This window comes from Scyliorhinus torazame, chromosome 10 (genome assembly GCF_047496885.1).
Source record: "Scyliorhinus torazame isolate Kashiwa2021f chromosome 10, sScyTor2.1, whole genome shotgun sequence".
In the NCBI taxonomy this organism is placed as follows: Eukaryota; Metazoa; Chordata; class Chondrichthyes; order Carcharhiniformes; family Scyliorhinidae; genus Scyliorhinus; species Scyliorhinus torazame.
The window spans coordinates 254,423,870-254,449,509 of record NC_092716.1 but is presented as its reverse complement, the minus strand read 5'-3'; the positions used below and the strand labels follow the sequence as shown (position 1 = coordinate 254,449,509).

The following is a 25,640-nucleotide window of genomic DNA, read 5'->3' as shown; positions in this document are numbered from 1 at the left end:
CCAAGTTATCGGAAAGAAAAGTGAAAATATCAGCTGGGCTGCAAACTGAGAGCCTAGCAAAGGATTAGTGCCTCCTTTGTCAGGAACCTTATCTAGTCCACCACAGAACCTGGCAGTGCGTGCGAGTATCTGCTACAAACACCTTAAACACCTGCCTGCTAAACGATACGAGAATTCTGATGAAGCTGACAGATATGCTAACACAAAATGCAAAAAGCATACTGTCCTCAAAGCCCGCCAGTTTACTTTCGGCCGCCAACAGCAAAGAATTGTAAGCCTGGAAAATTCCTCTGGAGCAATATTATTACAAAGCCGCTTGATGTGCCGTTATCAAGTTTATCCTCCACAGTTTTTGAGGAGGCACCAATCCGTTTGGAGTAAACTGGAGCCGCCTCTGTTAAATGAGGAATGTAATGCAAGTACATTTAATGTGGTGCGCTGATATTGATGACGGTAACTTACGGACTATAAAGTTAGTCAGGGGAAAGCCAGCAAGATGTCCCGCTGTGAGTGCTTTGACATCATCAAAGACACAGACCGGGGATTTAATTTGCCTTACTTTCCCTCGTCATATTTTAAAAGATAATCTGACGCCACTACACTCATTTATTTACAGCTGCACAGAATTAGCAGCCCTGCGGACTAATCTTCAATAACTTAACTGCTGATAAACACATGTACTAATACACTGTGCCCACCTCACCCTCCAACGTGTCATCTTTAATCATTGTCTGCTCTCCATTTTGTTACAGATAAAGATGAGTGTGCGAATGGCACACACTACTGCCATGCATACACTGTGTGTGTGAATTTACCTGGAGCGTATCACTGTGACTGTCGGCCAGGATACACCAGAGTTGATGACTACTCCTGTACAAGTAAGAGCAGTCTAGGAAAGCTGAAGGGTTTACGGAGCAGCTACGTTTCAAATGGAAAAGGCATTGATTAATATGCCCTGGAAAACTAGCCCAGCTGGGGAGAATAAAGCATTCTCCCCAGCAACAGCATTAGCTAACCCAAGATCAGCACGGTAGCACAAGTGGCTAGCACTGTGGCTTCACAGCTGGGTCACTGTCTGTGCGGAGTCTGCACATTCTCCCCGTGTGTGCGTGAGTTTCCTCCGGGTGCTCCGGTTTCCTCCCACAGTCCAAAGACGTGCAGGTTAGGTGGATTGGCCATGATAAATTGCCCTTCGTGTCCAAAAAAGGTTAGGAGGGGTTATTGGGTTACGGGGATAGGGTGGAAGTGAAGGCTTAAGTGGGTCGGTGCAGACTCGATGGGCCGAATGGCCTCCTTCTGCACTGTATGCGCTATGTTGTTCTTTGTTCAAAGATCGATGGTTCCATCTCCTGCTCTTTTGTAACTCAGGCCAGAGTGTGATCCATTGGAGGATGAGCTGGACTCCCACAGGTGCTGGGAGTGTTCTTGCCAGTGATGGTCCTTTAGTTATGACACTGGACACGTATTTGTGCATTAGAATTTGTGTTTGACAATCTTAAAGTAAATGTTGGTAGAGTTTAAATCAGAAATAAGCAAACAAAGGACCTGACTGTTGTTTGGGATCCATTGGAGGATGAGCTGTAAGGTGGGGGGGGGGGGGGGGGGGGGGGGGTGGATTTATTTAACCGAGTTAGGTTTTTTTCAGGGATTGCGTATGGCCCAAATGTAGAGGGGAAGGCATCTTTTAGCTTCTCAAATCTAACTTTCTTACTTCCATTATCGGGAAAGCGTCAGGGAGCCCCAGAGAATCATCAGTTCCTTCACCCCATTTAGGTGTTGCCACGGAAGAAGCAGCCTTACCTGCTGCAGGTTGCTGACTTGAGCAGGCACTGTGTGTTGAGGAGTTTACACACCGGCTATGTCCAGGCATTCACATCAATTGAAAGACGATGAGTCAACCATTAATTGTATTCATTTATGAGCAGTAGGCCTCATTCATTTTTCACAAGGTGAGATGAGTGCTGCAGGCTTAATGGAGTGAGATCATGGAGTACCAGTAACACAACCCATCTATAAAAGCAAAGAACAAATTGTTCTCGGCAAAGGCTCCTCTACGATGCATTCAGTTTGAGAGCAATATGAAACTGGGAAACTAAGCACAGAGACTTTCCTGTTTGGACAGAGCTGATTTCTTTCACAGCTTTTGTTTGCCACTGTCTTTTAGCTTCCACCTATAAAAACCCCTTTACCTTCCACAAAGAAGGCGTGTGATTGTCATGGCAATTGTTACACCATTCTTTACACCCCAGTCTTCAAACCTACACACACGCGCACATTACACGTACGTGCGTACAAACATACATGCACACATACACATAGGCACACAAACACGCGCACACACATGCACATATACACACCCACATGCACATGCATACACACATGCACACATATATACACACATGCACACATACATACACACATACATACATACACATATGCACACGCACACTCACACATGCACACAGATGTTTTAAGATGGCTCAAGATGAATTTTGGGGATATTTAACAATCAAATTGCTCAGTAACAGTATTGAAAGTTATCGTTCTCAATACCAACCAGAACTTGAGGAGTGATGCGGCACTATGGAGTCTGTGCTCATTCAGAGAGGATTGTAGCACAGCTGGCTGTTACGTATCACAAGCGGTATTACATTTTTAGCACTACTGATTATCTGATTGTGATTTATTTGCTATGTGTCATACCATGCTCTGCCTGATTGGCTGTTCTGTATTCTTCAGAATAACAGTGCGGAATAATAAAAGCAATCCCGCCTCCCTCCCTTTCTCACCTCCTTTGTTTCCTTACCTCCATCCACCCATCCCATTCTCTCCTTTCCTTTTTCCCTCCCTCCAGCCATCCATTCCTCCCGTTTGTGACCATATATGTAAATTAGTATAGAACGTATAAACGATGGGATGTCCCTCATTTTGTACAAAATGTGAGGTTCCCTGTGCTTTCTTCCCTTTACTGACATTACTGGGCGGCACGGTAGCACAGTGGTCAGCACTGTTACTTCACAATGCCAGGGTCCCAGGTTCGATTCCCGGCTTGGGCCACTGTCTGTGCGGAGTCTGCACGTTCTCCCCGTGTCTGCGTGGGTTTCCTCCGGGTGCTCCGGTTTCCTCCCACACGTCTATGGAAACAGCTGTTGGGCACTTCTCTCAGATCTGGAGGTCGTGGGAGGTAAATGAGCTGTGCTTTGGACAGAGCGTGAATAGGTTCAGTAAAGAAGAATAAAGGAAATAAGGGTTATGGTGTTCGGGCCGGAAAGTGGAGCTGAGTCCACAAAAGATCAGCCATGATCTCATTGAATGGCGGAGCAGGCTCGAGGGGTCAGATGGCCTACTCCTGCTCCTAGTTCTTATGTTCTAAATGTCAGTACCTGCGTGAGGAAGTCGAGGAGTGATACTGTCTTTTCCTGCTTTGCGATGGTTGCTTCAATCCTGCCACTCCTATCACAGAAATGCTGAAATTATTCATTAAAGGGCAGCAGTGCAGTTCTTCACACCCAGTTAGGAGATGATGATAATCTGGAACGATGGACTTGGCTGTCAGTTCTCAGTTGGTGGGAATTTCGCTCTCCTGGGGTCCTTGATCCTGGACAAAGGCCCACCACCAGCCTATTCGGTACCTTGCACCACACTGAAATGAACCACTTGGATGCTGGACGATTATATGACCGACATCCCCATCAGCAGCTGAAACTCAAATCATTTGAGGTGACTGAGGCCAAATTTTATTTGAGGTGCCAATTTAAAACCCCTTTTGAAGGGCAGCACGGTGGTGCAGTGGTTAGCACAGCTGCCTCACGACGCCGAGGTCCCGGGTTCGATCACGGCTCTGGGCCACTGTCCGTGTGGAGTTTGCACATTCTCCCCGTGTTTGCGTGTGTGTTGCTCCCACAACCCAAAAGATGTGCAGGATTGGCCACGCTAAATTGCTCCTTAATTGGAAAAAATTGATTAGGTACTCTAAATTTCTAAAAAAAAAATAATTAAAACCCCTTTCTCAATGTGAGAGTTGAGCATTCCGGAGTGACCCACTGGGCCAGCACATTTAGGTAATTTCCGAGGCACAAATTGCCTGCCAACTGAGAAATGAGAGGAAAAGCAATGGAATAGCATGTTTCCTCTCAATTATACGACAGTTATCTGCTTTCAGCTTCAACCTGCATTTGCAAAAGTCACTAAATTAGAAAACCCCGAGCTGCATCAATCGGTCGGACTCCGAGCTTTCCACAATCGGGAAAAACACGGCCTCATCAACTGCAATCAGTGTGTAATTTGTTGACCCTTTCCTACACCTAAAAAAGGCGGGACATTTAAGCAGCAACTCAGCCTGAAGCTTAATCTCTTGGATGTTATTGTTAACTGTCAGCTGGCTTTGGTGTTTGGCCACTTTTTAGTTTATTTTGTGTTCTCATGAGTCCCCGAGATCGGTGACTTTACTTTGGGTAAAACCTCCCAAATCCATGACGTGCACCACGTAGTAAGACTAGGGGAGCAGGTTCATGGGAACACCATCGCCTCGCTAATCCCCCACCAAAAGTGAAACCTTGTGCCTCGACAAGGTTTCACTGCGGTGCTATCTTCACAATCGAGGCGACAGCAGCTCGAGGAGAAGGTTCACCGCAGCCTTCTCCAGGGTAATTCGGAACGGGCAGCAAATGCTGACGTTGCCGTCATTCGCGAATCCCGAGAAGAGGAAAAGGGAACCTCAGCGAAGGCCGTCTGTTTTGTCATCGCGACGAGCCCATAGTTGGACAACCCTGTTCAAAAAAGAAAGCAAAGCTTAGCCGAACAGCTCTGCATGAAATCGATACTGAAGGCCGAAGCCTTTGAGGAATCTGTGAAGTTGTTCTCAATGAGATATATTCTGGTATCCTTCTCATTGCAAATTGCCTTGTTTGCATCCAATCGATGTGGAGTGGTCAGGAATTGCTCGCAGGTTTTCTCTTGTCTGTGCACATGTCTGTGGTGGATTGAGAAAAGAAAAGATAATTTGATAGCATAAAGGCTTTCTTCTCTCTAATTCTGAGTCGATCAATACAAGCTGTTGCTTGTGATGTGGCTGTCTGGTCCTTTTGATTAGTTTGTTTCCAACGGAAAAGTTTATTTAATGGAACTTGTGGGGAGAGATTCTCCGACCCCCCGCCGGGTCAGAGAATGGCCGGGGGCTGGCGTGAATCCCGCCCCCCGCCAGTTGCCGAATTCTCCGGCACCGGATATTCGGCGGGGGCGGGAATCGCGCCGCGCCGGTTGGCGGGCGCCCCCCGGCGATTCTCTGGCCCGGATGGGCCGAAGTCGCGCTGCTAGAATGCCTGTCCCGCCGGCGTGGATCAAACCACCTCTCTTCCCGGCGGGACAAGGTGGCGCGGGCGGGCTCTGGAGTCCTGGGTGGGGGTGGGCGCGGGGCGATCTGGCCCCAGGGGGTGCTCCCACAGTGGCCTGGCCCGCGATCGGGGCCCACCGATCCGCGGGCGGGCCTGTGCCGTGGGGGCACTCTTTTCCTTCCGCCTTCACCACGGTCTCCACCATGGCGGAGGCAGAAGAGACTCCCTCCACTGCGCATGCGCGGGGATGCCATGAGCGGCCGCTGACGCTCCCGCGCATGCGCCGCCCGGCAATGTCATTTCTGCACCAGCTGGCAGGGCACCAAAGGCCTTTCTCGCCAGCTGGCGGGGCGGAAATCAGTCCGGCGCGGGCCTAGCCCCTCAAGGTTAGGGCTCGGCCGGTCAAGATGCGGAGGATTCCGCACCTTTGGGGCGGCGCGATGCCAGACTGATTTGCGCCGTTTTTGGCGCCGGTCGGCGGACATCGCGCCGTTAACGGAGAATTCCACCCGTGATTCTGGTACCTGTCAATGCTTGTCGAATTCTCCCCTTTCATAGTTTCTGAAATATCACTGAATCTGTCAAATCTTTGGCAGTGTGATTGAAACTCTGTATCAAGTTTTAATACCGCAAGTGGTGGTCCACTTTGATGGATTATTTGTGCCACAACTGGTCTCTGAGGGCGGGATTCTCCGTTGGCAGGCTTCTCCGTTGCGCCGGAAGCGCACCCATGCCCGGAGATTTTCCGCCAATGGGATACTCCATTGGCCGGCTGGAGGGGCGGAGAATCGCACCATGTTTCTCTCAGCAGGGAAGTCAGGGTTTCACACCAAGGATTCCAAGATCAGTGATAGTACTGAATGGCGGAGCAGAGTTGATGGGCCAAATGGCCTTCTCCTATTTCTTATGAATGAAGTGAACCACAAATTATAAGGCTTGTGGGGAGGGGGGCGGAGGGGGTGGGGGGGGGGGGCGGGGTGGTGGATTTCCACTGGCTGGAGATCCTGGAACAAGGGGGGGGCATAGCCTAAAAATTAGGGCTAGACTGTTCAGGAGAGATGTTGGGAAGAACTTCTTCACTCAAAGGGTAGGAGTGGGTTTGGAACTTGCTCCCGCACACAGCAGCTGAAACTGGAACGGTTGTTAATTTTAAATCTGAGAGGGATAGATTTTTCTGAAGTAAAGGTATTTCAGGATGTGGGTCAAAGACAGGTTTATGGAGTTGCGTCACAGGTTAGCCACAATCTCATTGAATAGTGGGGCAGGCTCGAGGGGCTGAATGGCCCACTCCTGTTCCTATGCTCCTTTGACCGAGGCAGCCACCAATAGTGGAACAATTGACATCGGAGGTCAACATTAATAATAAAATTAAGATGGGAATTTTAGAATCAATATGTGGCTTAACTGGGAACCGGTGTCGGTCAATGAGAACAGTGGGCAATGGATAAACAGGACTTGGTGGGAGGAGGCGGGGCGGAATTTGTGGGTGCGGGATAGATTCTGGAACGCCGCCCTGGATGCACATTAAAGGGGGCCACATGGGATGCTGAGTGCTGATGAGGGCTTTTTAAAAGGCCTGTCTCTATTCTCTGGGACTTTTTCCAGTTGTTTTGTCAAATATTAGATCCTCAACCCTACAACCCTCTCACCCACCCACCTGCACTCTGTGCCACCTACATGCCCACCCCGTGCCAGCATAATGCTTACCCATTATTCCTCGACCACCCCTTATGCTGTGACGCTCTCCATGCCAACTCATGCCTCCCACCCACATGCATGGCCCCTTGTAGCTTCCACACCAACTTGTGCCCCTGCCCACCCCCATGGCCACTCATTGCCATTTCTTCTCCCTTCCAAAGGCCTGAAATTAAGCCTGTCTGTTCACAACCTTGGTGTCATATTCGTCCCCGAGATGAACTTCTGACCTCATATTGGTGCCAGCACGAAGATTGCCGACTTCCACCTCTGCTGGTCTTTTGTTGAAACCCTCATCATCTCCAGACTTGACTACCTCAGTGCAATCCTGGCAGACTTGACGATCAATGATTTGAGTCTAAAATTCTCATCCCTGTTTTCAAATCCATTCCTATCACTATAATCTTTAGCCCCACAGCACTTAGAGATGTCTGCACACCTCTAACTCTGCCCTCTTGTGCACCCCCAATTTTAATCACCCCATCTTGTGGCTGTGCCTTTAATTGCCTGGAACCCCAAACTCTGATACGTCCTGCCCGCATGTCTCCACCTCTCCATCTTGCTTTTGTCTGCCCATCCTTCAATCTCACCTCGTCTGACCTAATATTTCTTTACGTGGCTCAGATGTCATGTTTCGTTTTATAATATTCGAAGCACTTTGGCTAATTTATTATATTATGTCTACTGTATAAGAGAGGCAGCACGCATGGCGTAGTGGTTAACATTGCTGCCTCTCTGCACCGAGGACTTGTTTCGATCCTGGCCCCGGGTCACTGTCCGTGTGGAGTTTGCACATTCTCCCCGTGTCTGCGTAGGTCTCACCCACAAAGCCAAAGATGTGCAGGGTAGGTGGATTGGCCACGCTCAATTGCCCCTTAATTGGAAAATCTTAAATTAATAAAAAATCTACTGTGTAAGTAAGTATAAGCTAACGTTGGTGGACAGTGCATAGCTCGACATCCAATCATTATGGTATTGTGTCATTTAGAATCATTCTAATCCCATTTTCCAGCACTTGGCCCCTAGCCTTGTATGCCTTGGCATTGCAAGTGCACATCTAAATATTTATTAAATGTTATTAGGGTCTCTGCCTCCACCCCCCTCTGGATAAAATGGTTTTTCCTCACATCCCCTCTAAACCTCCTGCCTCTTACCTTAAATCTATGGCCCCTGGACATTGATCCCTCCATAAAGGGGAAAAGGTTTCTTCCTGTCTGCTTTATCTGTGCCTCTCATAATTTTATACATCTCAATCATGTCCCCCCTCAGGTTCCTCTGCTCCAAGGAAAATGACTGTCACGGATGTCTGGCCAGCTCTAAGGTACTGGACCAGATGCCATAACATCTTTAAGTTTAAAGATGGTGCAGAAAGATTGATTCGTTCCAGGAGTTGTAATATAAGAAATAGGGCTTGGTTATTTTATCAACAAACGTTATTAAAACAAAAGAAAATAAAACACTATTTAAACTTTTAAACCTCAACCCTAACAATAACAGATTACATGCAGTCTCTTAACCTTAACACACTAGTTCCCATTAAAAACACTGTAACAGAACATCCATCTTTCATGCCACTTTAACAGGCACAAAAAGGTAATAGTTGCATTTACGAAGCATTTTCTTCTTCTGATATGGGCGTTCGTTCTGAACCCTTTTTCCAAAGCCTGCCCCGATGGCAACTTTCATGACCTTCTCAGTCAATTCCAAATCCTTCTGCTTTGTAACTGTTTAAAACAGCATTTCTCTCTCTCTCTCTCAGCTCCACCCTGACCTCAAACAAAGGTTCTCTTGGCTGTTTGATAGCCCAGTCCTGTTGATACAAAATAACTCAGCCATGGTATTGATATGTGACTAACCTCCCAATGACAGACAAAGACTCTGTAATGGACTAATAGCTGGTCAGTCAGGAATGTCCCGAAGGACAATGGATCTGGGAGCAGGCTGTGCATTTTCACTAACAGATTTAAGTCTGACTGGGACTTGGTCAGGTGTGGGCATATCCCTCTGACCCTGTGCTAACATGTTCTATTTTTGGCACGGTATATCCCACTGGCATGACCAGCCGGTAAATTCCGCCCTTAGTTTCTTGTGCCAAAGCTCAGTTGAGAATTGCAGTTCCAGGAACTTATCGATGCTCAAATCGGTAAAACAAAGCAGTCATGTTCAGCTTTAAGCATTCCAACCGAGTTTGCCAAAGATCGATTCTTTTCAGTGAATAAAATAAATTCTAAGATAACAATCATATATGTTTCCTGTTTCTTCATATCTTCACTATTTACAAAACACCATTGTAGGAATCACTGCTATGTCAAATAGTTCTGTGTTCCTGTGCAATTTCAAATTTAGGGGCACCTCTTTCTCGAGCGGTCTCCTATTCTGATTTATTCTTATGCTCTAACAGCTTAAATTTCAGATATGTGCCTGCTAATATTGGAAATCCATAAGGACTGGATTTGGAGACCGCCCCCAAGAGGTGCTGTGACAGATTAAACTCCTGCTCATTTCAAAAATGTTTAAAAAAAACAAAAAACTCTGTATTAGCTTTGGATATCTGGTAAAAATTTAAAACTTGCCGAGGTTAATAAAATCTCCTTGGTTTTAGCGAATCGTGGCTAAGATATTACTCTGGGTAATTTGATCTATCGGTCACTCTTCGCTGGTTGTAATTTATATTAAAATTATAGAACTCCACTTATTCAAACAATTAGCACCATGTCAGTGGTTCATTGTGATTGATTGCGTTTGATTCTGTTTTTACTAGATGGAATTCCAGTATATTTATTGGCAATTTTGAAGATCGAATCTTGGACCGTGGTCCATTTGTGTTTAGGACATTGATTTATGGCAAGAGTGCTCAAGCGTCTTTATGTTTGTGGTTACTTACGGCGAGTATCAAAGAACAAAGAACAAAGAAATGTACAGCACAGGAACAGGCCCTTCGGCCCTCCAAGCCCGTGCCGACCATACTGCCCGACTAAACTACAATCTTCTACACTTCCTGGGTCCGTATCCTTCTATTCCCATCCTATTCATATATTTGTCAAGATGCCCCTTAAATGTCCCTATCGTCCCTGCTTCCACTACCTCCTCCGGTAGTGAGTTCCAGGCACCCACTACCCTCTGCGTAAAAAACTTGCCTCGTACATCTACTCTAAACCTTGCCCCTCTCACCTTAAACCTATGCCCCCTAGTAATTGACCCCTCTACCCTGGGGAAAAGCCTCTGACTATCCACTCTGTCTATGCCCCTCATAATTTTGTATACCTCTATCAGGTCTCCCCTCAACCTCCTTCGTTCCAGTGAGAACAAACCGAGTTTATTCAATCGCTCCTCATAGCTTATGCCCTCCATACCAGGCAACATTCTGGTAAATCTCTTCTGCACCCTCTCTAAAGCCTCCACATCCTTCTGGTAGTGTGGCGACCAGAATTGAACACTATACTCCAAGTGTGGCCTAACTAAGGTTCTATACAACTGCAACATGACTTGCCAATTCTTATACTCAATGCCCCGGCCAATGAAGGCAAGCATGCCGTATGCCTTCTTGACTACCTTCTCCACCTGTGTTGCCCCTTTCAATGACCTGTGGATCTGTACTCCTAGATCTCTTTGACTTTCAATACTCTTGAGGGTTCTACCATTCACTGTATATTCCCTACCTGCATTAGCCCTTCCAAAATGCATTACCTCACATTTGTCCGGATTAAACTCCATCTGCCATCTCTCCGCCCAAGTCTCCAGACAATCTAAATCCTGCTGTATCCTCCGACAGTCCTCATCGCTATCCGCAATTCCACCAACCTTTGTGTCGTTGTGGCGACTAATCAGACCAGTTACATTTTCCTCCAAATCATTTATATATACTACAAAGAGCAAAGGTCCCAGCACTGATCCCTGTGGAACACCACTGGTCACAGCCCTCCAATTAGAAAAGCATCCCTCCATTGCTACCCTCTGCCTTCTATGGCCTAGCCAGTTCTGTATCCACCTTGCCAGTTCACCCCTGATCCCGTGTGACTTCACCTTTTGTACTAGTCTACCATGAGGGACCTTGTCAAAGGCCTTACTGAAGTCCATATAGACAACATCTACTGCCCTACCTGCATCAATCATCTTAGTGACCTCCTCGAAAAACTCTATCAAGTTAGTGAGACACGACCTCCCCTTCACAAAACCGTGCTGCCTCTCACTAATACGTCCATTTGCTTCCAAATGGGAGTAGATCCTGTCTCGAAGAATTCTCTCCAGTAATTTCCCTACCACTGAAGTAAGGCTCACCGGCCTGTAGTTCCCGGGATTATCCTTGCTACCCTTCTTAAAAAGAGGAACAACATTGGCTATTCTCCAGTCCTCCGGGACATCCCCTGAAGACAGCGAGGATCCAAAGATTTCTGTCAAGGCCTCAGCAATTTCCTCTCCAGCCTCCTTCAGTATTCTGGGGTAGATCCCATCAGGCCCTGGGGACTTATCTACCTTAATATTTTTTAAGACACCCAACACCTCGTCTTTTTGGATGACAATGTGACCCAGGCTATCTACACCCCCTTCTCCAGACTCAACATCTACCAATTCCTTCTCTTTGGTGAATACTGATGCAAAGTATTCATTTAGTACCTCGCCCATTTCCTCTGGCTCCACACATAGATTCCCTTGCCTATCCTTCAGTGGGCCAACCCTTTCCCTGGCTACCCTCTTGCTTTTTATGTACGTGTAAAAAGCCTTGGGATTTTCCTTAACCCTATTTGCCAATGACTTTTCGTGACCCCTTCTAGCCCTCCTGACTCCTTGTTTAAGTTCCTTCCTACTTTCCTTATATGCCACACAGGCTTCGTCTGTTCCCAGCCTTTTAGCCCTGACAAATGCCTCCTTTTTCTTTTTGACGAGGCCTACAATATCACTCGTCATCCAAGGTTCGATGGAGTCTCAAAGACCAGACTTCAGTATTTCCATTCATTTGCATCAACATTTGAATGTCAAAAGCTAGTACAATGTACAAATTACCCACCGATGCAGCAATATTAACACAGTCCTCCCCCCCCCCCTCAAAACCTCCCCCCAAAATGCCAAAGCACAAAGGAGCAAGTAAAAAATATATAATGAAAAGCAAATTCAGATTTGCCTAAATTTCCTTGTGTGGACTCTCAGGCCATTCTCGCCCATACTTTGAGCACCTGGTGATTCAACTCGTTTCCATTTTCATTCTGTGGACGTTTGGGATATTGACTTTTGATTTGCATTCTTTACCGCAGCCACGAATCCTGGTTTTTGGTTATTGCACTTCTCATTAAAAGATGAGCGCATTTTGTGCTATCAGGACAGGAGGTTTGATTAACTCCCTGCTAATTGCCGTCTATTTGGAGTCAGCAGTTCATCCACTGGTGCGAGCTCGAGAAGGTGACTGTGCTCATTAAGCGGCGGGTCACTGGTGTCTTCTCATGGACAGGTGTCCCCAGTTATGCGAGGAGAATTGAGTGGCTGGCGTTGCTCCCCTCAGCCTGTGAGGCGAGATTTAATGAAGGTGTTCACAATTATGGAGGGTTTTCATAGAATAAGTGCGGAGAATCTTTTCCCACCGACAAGGCGAGCCAGACACCGGAGGGCAGAGATTTAAGATAATTGACTAAAAAAAAATACCAAAAAGGAGATGAGAATTTCATTTTTATGCAATGGGTTGTTATCTGGAATACTGCCCTAAAGGGTTGTTTGAAATTTAATAGCAACTTTAAAAGAGGAATTGATATATACTTTAAAAGGCCAGAAATGCAGGGCTGCGGCAGAACAGCAAAGTAGTAGGACGAATTGGATAAATCTTTCAAAGAGCATGAGTGTTTACGATGGGTCAAATGGCCTCTTTGTGTGCTGTATGATTCATTGTGGCCACAGACCACTGAATAAATGCTCTTGCCAGCGACACTCGGCTCCCAAGAACGAATAAATGTACCAAAAGAAGTGGGGAGAGTTTTCCAAGAGTTAACTTAACATACATCTTGAAATCCACAGGGCGAATCAGGATTTCCCACTATGTAATGTAGCACTTCAGGCCATGAGGTTCAGCGGCCCCACTGATGAGTTATTAATCTGCAAGAGTTTTTTCATTCTTTCACGGGTAGTGGGCATCGCTGGCCGGGCCATTTAAGAATCAACTACGTTGGTGTGGATCTGGAGTCACATGTAGGCCAGACCAGGTAAGGATGGCAGATTTCCTTCCCTAAAGGTTCAGATGGGGATTACAAGCGGCAATGCTTTCATGGTCACTGTTAGTCCTGTGGCAATACCACTACGCCATCTCTAAAACAGCCTAGGCTATTTGCCATCAGGGTATGTATGATAGAGAAAGGGGAGAAAAATATGTATAAGGGACAGATTTGAACACTCCTGGTCCTGCAACCGAGAATCAAGGTTGTGTTCCTGCCGGTTTCATTAACTAGGTCATTCTAGATTTGTAAGTATGGCTTTATTATTTTGCTGAACGTTTTGTAGTAGAGATACTTCTGGATATCCATGTTCAAGTATATTTCTCTTTTAGTAATGACAGTCTGTTAATAGACTTAGATTTTGAGGATGGCACGGTAGCACAGTGGTGAGCACTGTTGCTTCACAGCGCCGGGGTCCCAGCTTCGATTCCCGGCTTGGGTCACTGTCTGTGCGGAGTCTGCATGTTCTCCCCATGTTTGTGTGGGTTTCCTCCGGGTGCTCCGGCTTCCTCCCACAAGTCCCGAAACACTTGCTTGTGAGGTGAATTGGACATTCTGAATTCTCCCTCATTGTACGTGAACAGGCGCCAGAATGTGGTGACCAGGGGCTTTTCACAGTAACTTCATTGCAGTGTTAATGTAAGCCCACTTGTGACAATAAAGATTATTAAATTGTAGACTCTGTAAATTTGTTTTATACTTTAAAATGTTTATAATAAAACCCCTCTAAACATATATAGTGTGTATGTATTACATTAAGTAAGTTTAAGTTCCAAGAAGCTCATTAGGAAAGTTTTGGAGGCAAGAACCCATGCTGAAAAAGTAACTATTTAGTTTGAGCGACTTACCTGGACAATCTCCACTGGGACGTAACTGATAGCAGTTTAACTATTCTCGGCACCGAAGGTTATCTCCCCAAAGTGAGAGCTGCTCGTTGTTGTGTCTAGGAAGATAGCTTTCCCTCTTTTGGTGGCTTTGTCTTAAACAGACGAATAAGAGTAATTATCCAGGTCAGAAATCCGAAATCATTCAAATTACCAAGCTGAAATCTAATTAACTCCACACGGAATCTCCTCAGAACAACATTCCATGAGCACCAACTTTTTATGACGCTTTGATTGCACTCCTGGCTCCCAAAAGCTTTGCTGTCTTTCAAACTAGGATTTATTTTAAAACGTGACTGCAGCAGTCTCACACACACGCACAAACTAACCCAGGATTTTAACCCTTGCTGCACCAAATACCTACAATACAATACATCTGAAATTCCGACATTCATCACACCTGGCACTTGTGTGATGTGAATGTTATTTGCCATTGTCAGCCAAATCCTTGATATTGTTCAGGTCTTGCTGCATATGGAAGCAGACTGCTTCAGTATCTGAGGAGTTGTAAAAGGTGCCGAACATTGTATAATCTGGCACTTGAGGGTCTGTAGACGGAGATCCCGGCGCATTGACTAATTTCTACCATCCTTGCAATGGGTTTGCTCCACAGCCTCTGTATGCACATTATCAAAATTAACATTCTTTTAAAAGCGGCTGTGCTAGTGGAGTGGTGCAGCGACAACAATCTCTCCCTCAATGCCAGCAAAACTAAAGAACTGGTCATTGACTTCAGAAAACAAAGTGATGTACACACCCCTGTCAGCATCAACGGGGCCGAGGCGGAGATGGTTAGCAGTTTCAAATTCCTTGGGATACACATCTCCAAATATCTGTCCTGCTCCACCCATGTCGACGCTACCACCAAGAAAGCACAACAGCGCCTATACTTCCTCAGGAAACTAAGGAAATTCGGCATGTCCACATTAACTCTTACCAACTTTTACAGATGCACCAGAGAAAGTATCCCATCTGGCTACATCAACTGCTCAGCCCAAGACCGCAAGAAACTTCAGAGAGTCGTGAACACCGGCCAGTCCATCACACGAACCTGCCTCCCATCCATTGACTCCTTCTACACCTCCCGCTGCCTGGGGAAAGCAGGCAGCATAATCAAAGACCCCTACCACCCGGCCTACTCACTCTTCCAACTTTTCCCATCGGGCAGGAGATACAGAAGTCTGAGAACACGCACAAACAGACTCAAAAACAGCTTCTTCCCCACTGTCACCAGACTCATAAGCGGCTCTCTTATGGACTGACCTCATTAATACTACACCCCTGTATGCTTCACCCGAGGCCGATGTTTATGTAGTTACATTGTGTACCTTGTGTTGCCTTATTATGTATGTTCTTTTCTTTTCTTTTCTTCTGATGTACTGAATGATCTGTTGAGCTGCTCGCAGAAAAATACTTTTCACTGTACCTCGGTACACGTGACAATAAACTAAATCCAATCCAATCCAATCCAATTTTTAAAATACTGCTGTTAAACCCAGGCTCCAGGACCCAGTGGGAGCTCGAGATTAGTACTGTGATTCAGCTGAGAAGCCCTTTGTCGCGGTTGAGAAGCCGTGAATCTGAGATGCGATGGCGATGATGAAAATAGTTGCAGCTGTCCGAAAAAAGGGACTAGGACATCTGGAACGCGAAAGAGGAGGACGCCCTGCAGACTTTTGAATCAGAACTTGCCGAACATTTGTCAGCATGTCAGCAAAACTGTTCTGCGGAGGTGTGATTCCAGTATTAGGGACGTGGGCCTTCTACAACAGATAAAGAGGTGAGAAGGAGGCACGAAGAGCTGATAAAAAGCAGGCGCTAAATCTGTTGAGCAGCATGGAGGGAAACTGGGAAGCAGGTGAAGATCTCAGAGTGGGAAGGTGACAATGTGTAAGGCGCTAGAGAAAGGTCCATGAAGCAATGAGCTGCGAACTGTTGATGGCGTGAAAGTATTAGGAATTAGAGACAAAGAATAAACAACTACAACCAGTTCGTTACCACAAAAAAAACCAAATCCCATTTTGGGAGTGATGGCGTGAAAGAGACGTGTGATGCAGAGTAGGTGGACTGAGATAGAGCTAAGTTGGGAAAAGGGATAACCTATGAAAAGACATTGCACGGCTTCCCTGTCTGAAACCAATATCAGAATGTGTCTAATTACCCAGGTGAGTCTAGCAGCCACACACTACCTGTGCCATCAATAAAAAACAGTACGAAGTCTTCCAACACCAGGTTAAAGTCCAACAGGTTTGTTTCGATGTCACTCGCTTTCGGAGCGCTGCTCCTTCCTCAGGTGAATGAAGAGGTCTGTTCCAGAAACACATATATAGACAAATTCAAAGATGCCAAACAATGCTTGGAATGCGAGCATTAGCAGGTGATTAAATCTTTACAGATCCAGAGATGGGGTAACCCCAGGTTAAAGAGGTGTGAATTGTACCAAGCCAGGACAGTTGGTAGGATTTCGCAGGCCAGATGGTGGGGGATGAATGTAATGCGACATGAATCCCAGGTCAATTTCTGCACCACCACCAAAATGGACCCCATCAGTCTCGCGGCAGACACGGAGGAATTCATCAGGCGAATGAGGCTCCGGGAATTCTTCCACAGACCCCAAGAGGCCAACAGTGAACCCAAGCAGACTACCAATGAACCGGAACAGCAGTCCGAGAGATCTGCGGTGCGGCAACCGAAGAGGAAAGAGTCGAATTGGACCCCTCCGGAAGGCCGCTGCCTTAGACTTGACATGTATGCTCAAGCCGTCAGGAGTCGCGTCAATGCCAGATTCATCAGTCGCATTCACAAGACAGCCCCGAACGTCACCCAAGCACAACGCAATGCCATCCGCGCTCTCAAGACCAACCACAGCATCGTCATCAAACCAGCAGACAAAGGGGGGGCCACTGTCGTACTGAACAGAACGGACTACTGCAAAGAAGTATACCGACAACTGAACAACCAAGAACACTACAGACAGTTACCCGCAGATCCGACCAAGGAACACATCCGCCCCGGGACCTGGGATTCATGTCGCATTACATTCATCCCCCACCATCTGGCCTGCGAAATCCTACCAACTGTCCTGGCTTGGTACAATTCACACCTCTTTAACCTGGGGTTACCCCATCTCTGGATCTGTAAAGATTTAATCACCTGCTAATGCTCGCATTCCAAGCATTGTTTGGCATCTTTGAATTTGTCTATATATGTGTTTCTGGAACAGACCTCTTCATTCACCTGAGGAAGGAGCAGCGCTCCGAAAGCTAGTGACATCGAAACAAACCTGTTGGACTTTAACCTGGTGTTGTAAGACTTCGTACTGTGCTCACCCCAGTCCAACGCCGGCATCTCCACATCATCAATAAAAAACATAACGAGTGGCTGGGATACTCAGAACACACACAAGGCCCTCCCTCGCTGTACTGTCTTATATTCACCCATGACGAGCTCAAATAGAATGAGTGACAGCACCCAATCTTGCTTTGCGACTTGTACGAGAGAGATAAGTTATTTTATCTTCCTCAGTATGGATCATGCAGCGAGTATTTGATTGAAAGCAGTGTAAGTGGATTCCTCCGAGTCTTATAAGCTTCGTATGAGGCAACAGTGTCTTCTGCCGTCCTCACAGGAGATCAATGTTCATTTCCTTCACTGATCTATGCCTTTAATGCCTCTGAAACGCTGTACTTGATGCCTGATATGCAATAACAGATGGAGGAGCCACCCTAAGAATGACTCACAAAAGCAACCTGCCAGCTCATTGTCAAGCTCATTAGCATAAGACCATAAGACATAGGAACAGAATTAGGCCACTCGGCCCATCGAGTCTGCTCTGCCATTCCAACATGGCTGATATTTTCTCATCCCCATTCTCCTGCCGTCTCCCCATAACCCCTGATCCCTGTAGCGCACAGAGACTCACGAGAGACGAATAGAGATGAAGTCGATGAGGCTTTATTAAGCATGACTTGTTCCCCGCAGTTCAGTAGCTGACTGGCCTGCGGGGGAGAACTCCAGTTCTTATACTCTGCCTTCAGGGCGGAGCTAGAGGTCAACAGCCAACCAGGACCCGGGATCTGTCAGCCAATGACATCACGGCTTCACAGTCCCACATGACCCCGAATGCATACTACCACATTCACCCCTTGTTAAAAATGAACCCGGCGGGGTGGTGCTTCGTATGGTGGTAAGGGTTTACAAGGCTGGTCCTGGGAGGAAAACCTTTGCATGTACAGAGGTTTTTTTTGTGTTTTGAGCTATTTACAGTAAAAGGGGGAAAAGGAAAAACGTTCTCGTTACAGTCCACAATATAGTAATGTTACATTGATGCCACAAGTCGGTCGGGCGATCTGGTCGTCCTCGTCGATCTCCTCGGCCCCGGTGGTGGTGCTTGTTCCCGTGTTGTCGTCTCCGGGAGCCTTACGGTTTCTGCTTCCGCTTCACTTCTGGTCGGACCTGGGAGGAGGACCGATCCCCCCGGGAAGGGGGCGGTCGCGGGGTGCGCCGGTGGCAGGGAGGGGGTGATTGGTGTCGGGGCGTGTGTGTGTTGCCGGCGGGCGCCAGATCTCGCAGGGAGACCGTGTCCTGTCGGCCGCCGGGGTACTCCACGTAAGCGTACTGCGGGTTCGCGTGGAGGAGGCGAACCCTCTCGACCAACGGGTCCGACTTGTGCGCCCGCACATGTTTTCGGAGCAGGATGGGTCCTGGGACCGCCAGCCAGGTCGGCAGCGACGTTCCAGAGGAGGACTTCCTGGGGAAGACAAGGAGGCGCTCATGAGGCGTTTGGTTAGTGCTAGTACACAGTAGCGACCGGATGGAGTGGAGAGTGTCCGGGAGGACCTCCTGCCACCGTGAAACTGGGAGGTCCCTGGACCGTAGGGCCAGTAGGACGGTCTTCCAGACCGTGCCGTTCTCCCTCTCTACTTGCCCGTTCCCCCGGGGGTTGTAGCTGGTCGTCCTGCTCGAGGCTATACCGTTGCTGAGCAGGAACTGGCGCAGCTCGTCACTCATAAAGGAGGACCCCCTGTCGCTGTGGACGTATGCGGGGCAACCGAACAGTGTGAATATGGTGTTAAGGGCTTTAATGACTGTGGCCGCTGTCATGTCAGGGCAGGGGATGGCGAAGGGGAAATGGGAGTACTCGTCCACCACGTTCAGGAAGTATATGTTGCGGTCGGTGGAGGGGAGGGGCCCTTTGAAATCCAGACCAAGGCGTTCAAAGGGACGGGAAGCCTTGATCAGGTGCGCACCATCCGGCCTGAAAAAGTGCGGTTTGCACTCTGCGCAGATGTGGCAGTTCCTTGTGACTGTACGGACCTCCTCCACAGAGTAGAGGAGGTTGCGGGACTTTATAAAGTGGTAGAACCGAGTGACCCCCGGGTGGCAGAGGTCCTCGTGGAGGGTTTGGAGGCGGTCAATTTGTGCGTTGGCACATGTGCCGCGGGATAGGGCGTTGGATGGCTCGTTCAGCTTTCCGGGACGATACATGATCTCATAGTTGAAGGTGGAGAGCTCGATCCTCCACCTTAAGATCTTGTTGTTCTTAATTTTGCCCCGCTGTGCATTATCGAACATGAAGGCTACCGACCGTTGGTCCGTGAGGAGAGTGAATCTCCTGCAGGCCAGGTAATGCCTCCAATGTCGCACAGCTTCCACTATGGCTTGGGCTTCCTTTTCCACTGAGGAGTGGCGGATTTCTGAAGCGTGGAGGGTTCGGGAGAAAAAGGCCACGGGCCTGCCCGCTTGGTTAAGGGTGGCCGCTAGAGCTACATCGGAGGCGTCACTCTCGACCTGGAAGGGGAGGGACTCGTCGATGGCGCGCATCGTGGCCTTTGCGATATCCGCTTTGATGTGGCTGAAGGCCTGGCAAGCCTCTGTCGACAGGGGGAAGGTCGTGGTCTGTATTAGGGGGCGGGCCTTGTCTGCGTACTGGGGGACCCACTGGGCGTAATGTGAAAAGAACCCCAGGCAGCGTTTCAGGGCTTTGGAGCAGTGGGGGAGGGGAAATTCCATGAGGGGGCGCATGCGTTCGGGGTCGGGGCCTATTATCCCATTGCGCACTACATATCCCAAGATGGCTAGCCGGTTTGTGCTAAACACGCACTTGTCCTCGTTGTATGTGAGGTTCAAGGCTTTAGCGGTCTGGCGGAATTTTTGGAGGTTGGCGTCGTGGTCCTGCTGATCGTGGCCGCAGATGGTCACGTTGTCGAGGTACGGGAACGTGGCCTGCAACCCGTGTTGATCAACCATTCGGTCCATCTCTCGTTAGAAGACCGAGACCCCGTTTGTGACGCCAAATGGGACCCTTAGGAAGTGGTATAATCGCCCGTCTGCCTCGAAGGCTGTGTACTTGCGGTCACTTGGGCGGATGGGGAGCTGATGGTAGGCGGACTTGAGGTCCACGGTGGAGAAGACCTTATATTGGGCAATCCGATTGACCATGTCGGATATGCGGGGGAGAGGGTACGCATCTAGTTGTGTGTACCTGTTGATGGTCTGGCTATAGTCTATGACCATCCTTTGCTTCTCCCCTGTCTTGACTACGACCACCTGTGCTCTCCAGGGACTGTTGCTGGCCTGGATTATGCCTTCCTTCAGTAGCCGCTGGACTTCGGACCGAATGAATGTCCGGTCCTGGGCGCTGTACCGTCTGCTCCTAGTGGCGACGGGTTTGCAATCCGGGGTGAGGTTTGCAAACAAGGATGGGGGCTCAACCTTGAGGGTTGCGAAGCCGCAGATAGTGAGTGGGGGTATTGGGCCGCCGAATTGAAACGTTAGGCTCTGCAGGTTGCACTGGAAATCTAATCCCAGTAATGTGGGCGCGCAGAGTTGGGGAAGGACGTAGAGCCTGTAGTTTTTAAACTCCCTCCCTTGCACCGTTAGGGTCACTATGCAGAAGCCTTTAATCTGTACGGAGTGGGATCCTGCAGCTAGGGAAATCTTTTGCGCACTGGGACGGATGGTCAAAAAACAGCGTCTTACCGTGTCGGGGTGGATGAAGCTTTCCGTGCTCCCGGAGTCGACCAGGCATGGTGTCTCGTGCCCGTTTATCAGCACCGTTGTTGTCGTCTGGAGCGTCCGGGGCCGTGCTTGGTCCAGCGTCATTGAGGCCAGACGTGATCGTAGTGTTTGAGCTTCTTCCTCGAACCCCGTGGAGCCGTTGACACTGGGGTCCGTTGTTGCCGTCCAAGATGGCGGCGGGGGTGAACAAAATGGCCACCCCCATGCATCGCACATGGCTGGGGGGTCACAAGATGGCGGCGGGGGTGGACAAAATGGCCGTCCCCATGCGTCGCACAGGTCTGGGGGATCCCAAGATGGCGGCGCCCCTCCTCCCCTCGTCGTGGCCGGGACCCAAAATGGCGGCGCCTGCGGGTCGCACATGGGGCGCTGGGGGGGTTGGGGAGCGTCAGAAACGCGCAGATCGCCTTGTTCTCCGGGGACAGCGGTAGTCGGGACCCAAACTGGTTGCGCCTGCGGGTCGTACATGGGGCGCTGGACAGCGGTGGCCGGGACCCAAACTGGTTGCGCCTGCGGGTCGTACATGGGGCGCTGGGGGGGTTGGGGAGCGTTAGAAGCGCGCAGGTATCCTTGTTCGCCGGGGACCGCGGCGACTTCCCGGGACCGGCACACAGCCGCGAAATGGCCCTTTTTCCCGCAGCTCTTACAAGTCGCTGCGCGGGCCGGGCAGCGCTGCCGGGGGTGTTTCGCCTGGCCGCAGAAATAGCAGCGGGCTCCCCCGGGACGACTTGGCGTCTGAACCGCGCAAGCCTGTGGGGTGGGGGGGGAGGGGTTGGGTTTGTCGCGATGGGGGTCCACGGAGCCCAAGCGGCTGCCGCGCGGTCGGGGCCGTAGGCGCGGGCGTTTCGCGCGGCCACATCTAGTGAGGCTGCAAGGGCCCGTGCCTCTGAGAGTCCTAGCGACTCTTTTTCTAAAAGACTTTGGCGGATTTGGGAAGAGTTCATACCAGCCACAAAAGCATCACGCATCAACATGTCCATGTGTTCCATCGCGTTTACCGGCGGGCAGCTGCAGGCCCGTCCCAAAATTAGTAGCGCGGCGTAGAAATCATCGATCGATTCTCCAGGACTTTGCCGTCTCGTTGCGAGTTGGTAGCGTGCGTAGATCTGGTTCACTGGGCGAACATAGATGATTTTTAGTGCTGCGAACGCCGTCTGGTAATCCTCTGCGTCTTCGATGAGAGGAAAATTTCCGGGCTTACCCTCGAGTGCAGGACCTGTAGTTTCTGGTCTTCTGTGACCCGGCCGGGGGCCGTTCTGAGGTAGGCCTCGAAACAAGTCTGCCAGTGTTTGAAAACTGCTGCTGAGTTCACTGCGTTGGGGCTGATCCTCAGGCATTCCGGGATGATCCTGAGCTCCATAGTTCTTTTAAGCACGCTTAATAAATTGTAGTGCACAAAGACTCACGAGAGACGAATAGAGATGAAGTCGATGAGGCTTTATTAAGCGTGACTTGTTCCCCGCAGTTCAGTAGCTGACTGGCCTGCGGGGGAGAACTCCAGGTTCTTATACTCCGCCTTCAGGGCGGAGCTAGAGGTCAACAGCCAACCAGGACCCGGGATTTGTCAGCCAATGACATCACGGCTTCACAGTCCCACATGACCCCTAATGCATACTACCACAATCCCCTTATTAATCAAGATCAAGCATCTCTGCTTAGAAGATCGAAGACATGGGTTCCACTCTCGGAGACCAAGAGATTGCCTTTGTCCGACAGATACCCCGGAAGAGGATTTTCCGTCCCCGTTTTCGACGGGCTGGAATGGCGGCGGGGGGGAGGGGGTGGGGGGGGGGGAATGCGGTGAATGGTTGGATGCAACAGGAGTCCCCAAATGGCTTCTACACCGTTGGGATTTCTTGTTCCAATCGACCTCATCCCCTCCAATGACGCAATGGGGGTCCCGCTGTGAAAGGTCAGGAAACTCGTTAGCATACATTTACGTATAATTAGCAGGCTTCCCTGTTATATTTTCTCTCCACGTTAGATAGTCCCGGCAGGGTGTACTACAGCTTTTGAGAAACGGGGACCTCGTGAAGAGGAGTCAATTAAATCAACTAGAGATGGCGGTGCACGCTGGGTGTTGTAGCTGCGGTATGTGGGAACTGGTGGATCCCATTGTGAGCCACGGTGACCATATCCGTTGAATGTGTTTGTCGTTCGAGGAACTTTGGCTCAGAGTTGATGAGCTGGAGTCTGAGCTTCGGAAGCTGTGACTCATTAAGGAGGGGGAGAGTTACCTGGGCATTGTGTTTCATACCCCATAGGTTAAGTACTTCAAACTTGGCCAGTGGTCAGGGACAGCAGTGTGTGACTGTAAGCGAGGCAGGTAGAGGGATCCTGAATTTTCCATTGGAGGAGCCTCAGCTCTTTCCTTTGCCCAACAGGTTTGAGATACTTGCTCCCTGTCTGAACGAGGAAAAAGACTGGAGGGAGGATGAGCTAGCTGACCCGTGCATGGTGAACAGGAGGTCATTCAAGTGGGGGGAACATAAAAACAAGTGGTAGTGGTAGGGGTCCTATTATCAGGGGTTTACGTAGCATCCTTTGTAAACAAGATTGAGAGTCGAACATGGCATGTTGTCTCTATGGTGCCAGGGTGAGGGACATCTTGAACTAGCTTGAAAGGATTTGGGAGAGAGAGCGGGAGGGTCCAGTTGTTGTGGTCCATACTGAGACCAGCAACAGTTGGCAAGAGCTACTGATTTTGGGATTATCAGGAATGAGGAACAAATTAAAGAACAGGATCTCAAGGGTTACAAGCCACGAGAAAATTGGCATAGACATCATACAATAGAAATCATAGAATCCCTATAGTGCAGAAGGAAGGCCCATCGAACGTGCCCCGGCCCCTGCTCCGATAGTGCGCCCTACCTAGGTCTAAACCATCGTCCCTATCCCCATAACCCAGCCTAACCTTTGGGCAATATTAACATGGCCAATTGACCCAACCTGCACATCTTTGGACTGTGGGAGGAAACCGGAGCACCCGGAGGAAACCCACGCTGACCCGGGGAGAAGGTGCAGACTCCGCACAGACAGTCACCCAAGGCTGGAATTGAACCCGGGTCCCTGGTGCTGTGAGGCCACAGTGCTGACCACTGTGCTGGCATAGAGATAAGAAAATCAGGGAAGCAAAAACGTGGCTAAAGGAATGGTGCGGGAAGGAGCGGTTCCATTTTATGGGGCATTGGCATCAGTCTTGGGGCAGAAAGGAACTGTACCATTGGGATGGGCTCTACCTGAACTGGTCTGGGGCCAGTGTCTGAGCGGAAAGGCTAAACAGGTTGGTCACAAGACTTTAAACTAGCAAATGGTGGGGTGGGGGGGGTGAGGCCTCGGGGGAAGTCAATTCAGTTTAAAAATCAAGTCACAGGACAGGGAGTAAAGAAACAGTGAGGAATTCTCCTTCAGGCATGGCAGGTAATGGCAAAACTATAAGAAGAATGTTGATTGAACACAAAGAGATAAACAATAAATGGGTGAATAAAGCATTTATTTTTCTATCTTCTTTTCTATCTTCTGTTGGCATTTAGCATGGTCAACGGTACTCTGCCCCTGTTCCTTAGTGGAGTTGTGGAGCGCTCTCAAAGCTGCTTTCAAATCTGCGCATTTGCTAGTTAGCTGGGCAACCTGTTGTTCTGTTTCCTCTCTTACCAGGACTGTGCGCTGTGTATCTTGGTAGGCTTTATCGTACTGGGTCTGGAAGCTACTGAGGTGAACTAGACAAGATTGATGTGCACTTTATAACATCGGCCATTTCCTTTTCCGTAGCTGCTAACTGTTCCCGGAGTTGCTCAATTATCTTCTCGCTTTCATTACTGTTTCCCTCGTTCTCTTCCTTCTCAATTAACTGCCTACGGAGCATCTTCATGACCTCCTCTGTGCCTCGCCACTGTGCCAAACAGGACACTATTGCCATCGGCTTTCTGACTTTCCCTACATTTTTCTTGTGGACCTCACTTAGATTCTCCCACCAAGTTTGTCCTATGTTTCCCAGACCTGACTCATCATTAGCGCAAAAATTACACCAAAGGGGCTAATCGAGTCCCATCAGAGTTCGCCAATTATGTTGCTCTATTTATTTATCTCGAGGAACCACAAGCCTTCCCTTATATCGATCAAATGACCACACAACCAGTTAGTTCGTTCAAAAGATGGTTTATTTACATACACAAGAGTTATCTCGACATGCAAACACAATATCTACTACGAGTTAAACTACAGTTATCAGCTACAATAACCTATACTTAACTTCAGGGCGACCGGCACTGTGCAAATAGATAAGACCTTTATCTGGATTTCACTTGGCTGGCTCTCTGCTGGGATTATCCGTCAGGTAGTGATCGTTGGTCTTGAACTTGGCTGTCTGTCCCTGCTGCAATTGGGCTGGCACAGGCCGGATCCAAAAGAGACAGAACACATAGCTGTGTCCTCTTTTATTCCTCTGGGATTTCACGATCTTTGAGGTGATCCTTAACTTGGACCCAATAGTTCGACAGGGCTCACTGTCTTCG

The 25,640-nt window shown here is 48.9% G+C and overlaps 1 protein-coding gene across 5 annotated transcripts in view; it reads left to right on the top strand.

The window, feature by feature from the left end:
• LOC140384726 (protein kinase C-binding protein NELL1-like) overlaps nt 1-25,640 on the top strand; it is a 1,091,429-nt gene that overhangs the window by 652,520 nt on the left and 413,269 nt on the right. For 3 of the 5 annotated variants that reach the window (XM_072466691.1, XM_072466689.1, XM_072466690.1), the window contains exon 13: nt 753-878. The exons of the other annotated variants lie outside the window; for them this stretch is intronic. In XM_072466691.1, the coding sequence (XP_072322792.1) occupies nt 753-878 (126 nt within the window). The remainder of the gene's footprint in view (nt 1-752; nt 879-25,640) is intronic. 5 annotated transcript variants of the gene reach the window in all.